This window comes from Ambystoma mexicanum, chromosome 1p (genome assembly GCF_040938575.1).
Source record: "Ambystoma mexicanum isolate Mex_15411 chromosome 1p, UKY_AmexF1_1, whole genome shotgun sequence".
NCBI lineage: Eukaryota > Metazoa > Chordata > Amphibia > Caudata > Ambystomatidae > Ambystoma > Ambystoma mexicanum.
Window position 1 is genome coordinate 1302705606 of NC_090921.1, and position 7717 is coordinate 1302713322.

The window sequence follows — 7717 nt, forward strand, 5'->3', positions numbered from 1 at the left end:
GGCTGCAGTCGTGGGCTAATCTTTGCAAGGCGAAATATCACTTAGACAAACTCCACTGGAAGTTAAGTACTCCTACAGTTACTGTGGTTTGCGACTCCACCCAACAGCCCCATTCATAAATTGAGGTTCAGTTGACCTAGCCATGGTCAGTTTCTAGGCAGAGCTCAGATAACCCGAAGGCCCACAGGCAGCAGTGGCTGCGTAATGTAAAAATAAAAAATTACAACATGGGTAATGGTGAACGTTAAAGTTTTATTAAGGCAGGCACTCCCATCCAGAGATTAATTTTAATGACCGCCGAGCACCATGACGGCAGGCAGGGCATCTGCAGGACGGCTGTGCGCTGGTATAACTGCCCAGATTCACCCTGGACGGGCCTAGTCGCTGTCCTCACCCAAAGTCAGCCTGTCGAAGAGGTACTCGCCCATGCCCACCTCTGCAGCCTTCACACGCCTCAGGTTGGTCAGGTGGTGGCCAAGCTTCTTGATGAGCTTCACCTCTTCCTCCAGGAAATGGCTCTCCAGGAAGTCGCACATCTGCAGGAAGTGAGGAGAGGCCAGGCAGTTAAGTCAAGCTGCAAGGGTGGGAGGGTCAAGACAAAACAAGAAACAACTGCCCACCAATTCCCCTTTCCATCTCAGGGCAAGTGCCCAAGTGAACTGCACATTTGGCAATCATCTTATTAGATGTGCTTTTTTTGGGCTCAACCTATGATGAAAACCAACCACCTCTAGGTCAAGGAAAAGCCAATGTCAGCAGGCACACCATACCACCTGCAGCCAAACTCCATTGGAGGGGGAAGATTACGATGCCCGTGCCCACCACTATTGCACCCTGATTAAGCTACCAAATGCCACGGTCAGGTAGAGAACGGGTGGCTAACAGGGAAAGGCAAGTGCAAACAATGGGTCCTGTCTGAGGTGTCTCCAGCTTGTATGAGAAGCTTTGCACTTGAGGGATACAAAGTGCAAGGTCAGTCATCTTACTGGGCACATCTGAACAAGGTTGCTGCTGCAATACTGACATTTCACAAAATCTGCCAAAGGGGAGTCATACCTGGCCACAAGATCTGTGAATGTGTAAGCACTACTGAAAGTGTAATAGGGGATACTAAGGTTCCGTCCAGCCCTTGGATAGTTAGGCAGGTTTGTGGTGGACAACTGATCCCTGCCAATTGCCAATCTTTGCCCCCTTAATTCACGTGTCAACTCAAAATTCAAGATTATGCACAAATACCACACCATATAATATCCCAGCCCCTGCCATTCCTACCAGGAACAAGAGATATTACAGTCGAAAAACTCACCCCTCTTATCTTGCCTACCTTGAACGCTCTGCACGACAACACTGATTCACCTTTGTAGATGAATACAACAAAATAATGACCTCAGCCCGCGACTCTATAGCACCATTAAAACTTAGAAAGAGTAAACCCAAAAAACACTCTCCTCACTTAAAATCCCTCAGACTCAAAAAACGGAAAAAGTGAAGAAATAGAGACAAGATACCACTGAAACAAAATATAAAACAACCTCAGTAAATCAACTTCCATCCACAGGAAAGTAATTGCCAAACAAAACGCCTTTGACCAAAGCAATCACCCAGAAAAGTCCAGTACAAAGAATTGTTCACCATTCTCAAAGAACTGGAAACACCCATCAAGGTCCCTGATACTTGTGTCAAGGATAAAACATGGTGCACCAGCACCCAAATCACCTTATCCAATAAAGTATCAGCCAAAGAAAACACCCCTCCTCCCGCCCCCTCCCAGTAGACCCCAAACCCACATCCAACAACCCACTCCCTGCTTTAGTTTCTCCAAAGTAACCACCATAGAGGTCGAAAATGTCATGCTCACCCTAAAATCTTCAAACTGCCAAGGCGATCTCTGCCCAGCCCAAATTATAAAGGACGCAGCCAGAGACCTCTCACCATTTATCTCCAAGATTATCAACACCTCCTCCTCCGGCATCATCCCCAAGAACCTCAAAGAGTCATGGATCCTTCCACTACTCAAAAAGCAAACACTGGACCCTTCTATACTAACCAATTATAGACCCATTACCGCAGTCCCCTTCCTACTCAATTCTTGACAAGGTAGCCTACCTTCAAATACAATACCTAGAATCAAACCACCTTCTAGGAGTCAGTCCGGCTTCAGACCCAAACACGGGACAGAAACCGCACTGATTAATCTAAAGGCACAAATTGATTCCCTCAGAGACGATGGCAAAGCAGCTCTACTACTCTTACTCAACCCCTTTGCAGTGTTGGATTTAGTAGACCATAAAATCCTTTGCAACCACCTGGACTCAGCTGCCCATTTTTTCACATGAGATCATTGGCTGGATACAATCATTCCGAAACAACCGGACAATGCGGGTCTTGTCATCGACCTTCGCACATCCTATAACCATCAACTGGAGTGCCCCAGTGATCCTGTGTCTCCCCGTACAACATTCACAAAGCCCCTTTGATGTTAGATGGTCTTGGTATCACCTGTACGAACTATGCCGATGATACCCAGATCCTCATTCCGTTGACGGAAGACTATAACAAGGATTTGGCCTTGGTGAATAGGGCGTACCTCATCCAGGCATGGATGGCCTCTCATGGTCTATGCATGAATGACAAAACCGAAATCCTAATACTCGGCATAAACTCAGCCCACAACTACACTAGTTTTATAATAGATGGCAATAATATTAAAGTAGCCAAGGAAGTCAAAACCCTTGGTTTCTACCTAGACGCCACCCTCACCTTCAACAAACGGGTACATGTTATGGCTTCTACCACAGCCTGTACCTGCAAATCAGAGCAGCTAAGCCCTTCCTACCCACCAACAGTTGCACGACTAGCTATTGCAACGTCATATACTTAGAATGCAACAAATACATCAAAAAGCCAGATCCAGATCCTACAAAATAATGCTCTAGGCAGCGTTGCGCATCACCAAAAAAGCCCACATCTCTAACTTCAGAAGAGCCTATAACTGGCTCACCACAATAAACAAAATCACTCACAAATGTCTCCACAACACTGCCCTGCAATACCTCACAGTCAGATTCACAAGACATTCCTCCTCCCGCACCACCAGATCTGCCAGCACCAATCTCCTTACCATACCCAGATTTAAACCGGAGGAAACAGCTTTCAGGTCAAAGCTGGCCAACAATGGATCTCCCTTCCTCTTGCCCTAAGGGAAGGCCAATCATAACTCCACTTCAGGTCTAACCTCCCTCACTGGATCAGGGAAAAGGACATTTAATATGCCACCTCATACCAGACCCCCCCCCCCTCTTACACCTTCCCCTTGGTTCCCTCTACGAATATCGTGCTCTCGCTCATTATGAATGTGTATATATATATATATATGTTTCATCTCTGTACCCATCTTGTAAACACTGTCTGCACTTCAAATGTAACCAAAGCTGTAAACCTACTTGATGCCTTTGCCCCCTGATACCCTCAGGTCTGGTGCATGTTATAAATCAAGATACCTATACTGGCTCCTTCAGAATCATTGAAACCCCCAGCAGAAAATACCCAAAAACAACCCAACATATTGCACCCTATTCATTTGTTACCCAACCCCCCCAATAAAGTCAACCCAACCCTGCTCTCGGTTGCCACATTACGTACATGGGGGTCAGAGTGGTCAGTGGAGACCTTGTGTAGGTCCAACAGAGCCTGGTTGAGCGTCTTCTCCAGCTTCAGCGCGTACTCCATTGCCTGGGTTCCATGTCCCCACTCGTCCGCTTCCGGCTTCTGCAGAAGGGAACAGTACATTAGCAAACCCGAAGCTTCCCTCATGCCCTCAAGCATGAGTTTGCAACCTGGTCTAAATCTGTAGTTGTCGAATACCACTACCACCACTCCTCGCCCCAATGAAGTCATCTACTGAAGAGGGGCTCCTTGGAGGAATACCCAACCTGGCTCACAAACAAGGTGTGCCGTTCTACCTGTTGCAGCTGTATCAAGGCTACACTCTGCCAATTTACCCCCACATAACAATCATGTTAAGTATTGACGCATCAGGAGACCAGATTAGTCCACTAAAGGGCTACTGCTCTAGTGAGTTCAAGACCAAGCCTTCCAAGTTGACAGCAGGAGACCTAGTTGTACCAAGGTACCCACAGAAGCCCCATGGATAAGGGCAGTGAATAAAAGAAATGCCACTGTGGGAACTAGATCCACCAACCCACCTTCCGTCAGTGGCTGAGCTAAATAGAAAGCGTGGCTTTCTGCACCTGTACCCTGTGGAGTGCGTGAATGTTACTGGTGCCATTAACCTACCACCACCACCAGGCAAAGCAAGGACTCACCTTCACGTCCTGTAGGACCACACGACCTCCACGCTTGTTCTGGAACTTCAGCAGTTTCTCAGAGTGTTCACGCTTCTCTTCAGACTGTTTGCGGAAGAACTTTGAGAACTTGGACAATGCCACGTCATCTCGGTCAAAATAGTATCCCTACAGTGAAGGGAGAAATAAATAAAGCCACCAGTTAAAAATAGAGCACAAATGTGTGCCTTGGTATAGGTAGACCAGTACACCAAACTTAACTGCCTTAAAACTAGAGAATGAAGAGACACCAAGTGACCTCATCCAGGAAAGCTAGCCACCAAGCAACGGGCATTAACAGGTAATCCACTGGGTGGATGAGCTCACCTCAATGGTAGGGGAGATGCAGGTGACCTCAGCTTTGAGTGAGGTCACAAAAGTGGTATTTGTGCAAACACTGAAAACTCTAGATCAGGCACGTGCAATGGTAGATTAGTGGGTCCGTGAAGTAAGAGTGCCTGCTGCTTCCAAACCACAATTGGCAAAGGTGAATTAGTGCAGACCAGCCATTGTGGCGGTGGGTAGCATGACCGCCTGTGACGGTCTATTAGGTCCCTGCGTCTGATGCAACTGAAATCCCCTTGTACCCAAAAGGCCCCTAGAAAGCATCCATCCCTGGCCTCAACCAAAAATTCCCAACTCACCCAGCTATAAAGCCAACACCCTCCATAGAAAGACAGACAATTGTAGTGTTTGGGGGTGCCCAACATTGGAGAATAAAATACAAGTCCAAATATTTAATAAGCACGCCTGTTCCAATACAGGAATAGTAAACCATATTTAACACACAACTCGCATAAAAAAGTAGTACCATACTGGAAAATATGTTACTAAATCTTTGATTCAAATGGATGCTAGGGGTGTGGCGAGTTGGAAGAAGAGCGGAAAACCAGGGTGTCGGCACTGAAGAGGCCCACTGGGAAATCGCTAGAGTTCTCTGTAGGCCAGTCCACCATCCGTATGATCATTCTCCCATTGGACCCATCCAGAAACTGGCAGCCCCATGCCCCCAACCCAAGTAGTCGCTGCCCTCAACTTCGCGCACCACCCCGGTGAATGCCTTGCACCCTCCATCCGGACCAGAGGAGCCACCCCACCTCTCTCCACAATCCTCAAAGTCTCCATCAAATCCTTGGGCGCGAGCCTCATCCGCTTATTATTGTGAAGATCAAAGTGGCAGCTGGAGGAATAAACAGTAGCTCACCCGCGGGGCAGACACCCTGGCGGAACAACAACGAGTCAGCAGCCAGGGCGGGGGGAGGGGAGGGGTGGGGGTAGCGCGACACTAGCGAAACCCAGCCAGAAGTCTTACACGATACCAACCCCGTCTGTCCCCCAATCGAATGGCCTTTCAAAGCCTCCCGGCTGTGACATACACACCCGTTTTTAGCAGCCACCACATTACATCCCTGGTGTTAGATACCTACGGCGGTACTCCAAAAAAATGACACTCCCATCACAAGGAAACCAAAAACCCTCGTTTTGACCGAAGGACAGAAGTTGTACAGAGTAGAAACGCGACATTGTAGGGCCAGGGGGGTCAAATCCGACGCCCAACCTATCACCATATATTGCACAGACAAGTTACACGGCCGTGTTTATTGGACAAGGTGGTTGAGAGTCTACGGCCCACCATCTTACATAAAACGTTAGTTACCAGTCTATTCTCAAGATGAAGGGTGAGGGGCAGCGGTGCGCCGCTTTAATGTCCCTGTAGAACCCATAAAGTGCAAGAAAAAGTTCAAACGTGCACTTCCGTGCAAACAGAACATCCCAAAAGGACAGCAGGCGTGCTTGGATTGCGCGTGGCGAAGGTTTGTGGGGGACCGGAGCCAGGTCAGCAGAGAACACAGTGCCACTACTTTCGTGCACTTTAAACACTGGTGAACGGATTGGCGTTTCCAAATTACTGCAGAGGTTTAGATGCCACCATCAATATATACATAACCCCTGGAAGGAACATAGATCCGGTAGCTCAATGTTGGCTTTATCGTTGCATTCTGGGACTTGCAGTTTTCCGATTGTAAACCGAGACTAAAAATGCCAATATAATGCTGAATTTAAAATCAGATCTGGATTAGCGTTTCCTAAACGGATAATGGCGCGCATGCGTAATCATGGCTACTCTTCGGTGAAAGGGGCCCTGCAAATATTTATTTTACCACATGAAAAAGGAACGGAAAGGTCTCCCTGGAACGTCAAACAAATAAGCCCCCCACACCCCTCTCGTAGACATCGATCCATGAGGGAGTGAGAAGTGTACTCAGTTTAGTAATGGCCATTACATATAATAAAGGGGTTCAGGGTTCACTCCTGAACTAATTGGGCAATCAAGCCCTTCCAGAGGAAGGCACGCTTCCCTGAACAAGAGGCCACCCACTTACACGATTATCTGAGATCTAGGCGGCACGTCAGCTCCCAGTAGAATACCTGCAAAACGCCAGCGGACTTTGCAAGGTGTGTGATCCTGGGCAAGCTTTTCCTGTATACCACTGCATTACAATACACGTGCAGTGCTTGTTATCGGACTAACAAGTACCACCCAGATGGATAAGTAGGTACAGCGGGCAGCCTACAGTTACAACAGACTTCTCCCGTGGAACCCCGCCTACAGTAGCTCCTATACACGAGGCTAATAAACGTGCCCCCTGATCCATACGTGCATTGTACAGCTTGCTCATGGAATGGACAATTCCCCGAAGTCTCCGGGGAACCTAGTCCATCCCAGTCCAGTCCATCCCAGTTCAGCCCCCCCTCAGCCCCCACCAGGGAGCGGCGCGACTCACCAGGGACAGGTAGACGTAGGAGGCCTGAAGCTGCAGGTTGACGGTGCGGTTGACGCCGGCCTCGCTTTCCTGGTGGTAGTTGTGTCGGACCTGGGAGCTCATGATGGTCTCGCGGTGGGATCTCGGGGTTCAGTCGCAGGCAGGTAACGGAAGGCACCGGGTTCCGTTCAAGCACTGTTGAAGCAGGAACCGGTACGCTGTGCTGCTGTCGTTAGCCTGGGTGTCTCTGAGGTCTGAACCACCCTATTCCAGGCTTCTTTATACTGATGTTGCTTCCCAGGGCTCCTCCCAGCTCCCATCGGGCCCACAGCCAAGGGCGGGTGGACCTCCATGACTCGGCAAAAAAACAACGGTTTCTGCTGACCGAGAGAAATGGGTCTTAATGGTAGGTGTGAATTTGTTGGCACCACACGCACACAAACACATAATTTGACAAACAAAAGACCTACTGGGCAGTCTGCCTCTACCCGCTATCATAAAGCTCAAATTCGCCTCTAGCAGGAGTGTATGAAGCCATACATTGGTATGATTTCTGTGCATTCTGGGTCTTGTAGTTCTGCTTTTCTCATTAGAAGTGCCTAGCTACAG

At 48.5% G+C, this 7717-nt stretch overlaps 1 protein-coding gene across 1 annotated transcript; it reads right to left on the reverse strand.

Annotated features, from left to right (window-relative positions):
- Positions 1–232: 232 nt before the first annotated feature.
- On the reverse strand, positions 233–7394 carry LOC138453278 (ferritin light chain, oocyte isoform-like). The gene is made up of 4 exons (XM_069605970.1): positions 7130–7394; positions 4326–4472; positions 3643–3768; positions 233–536 (listed from the first exon to the last, which is right to left on the reverse strand). Exons 1-4 carry the CDS (start codon positions 7229–7231, stop codon positions 378–380), a joined length of 534 nt encoding a protein of 177 aa, XP_069462071.1. The 5' UTR covers positions 7232–7394; the 3' UTR covers positions 233–377.
- Positions 7395–7717: the final 323 nt, after the last annotated feature.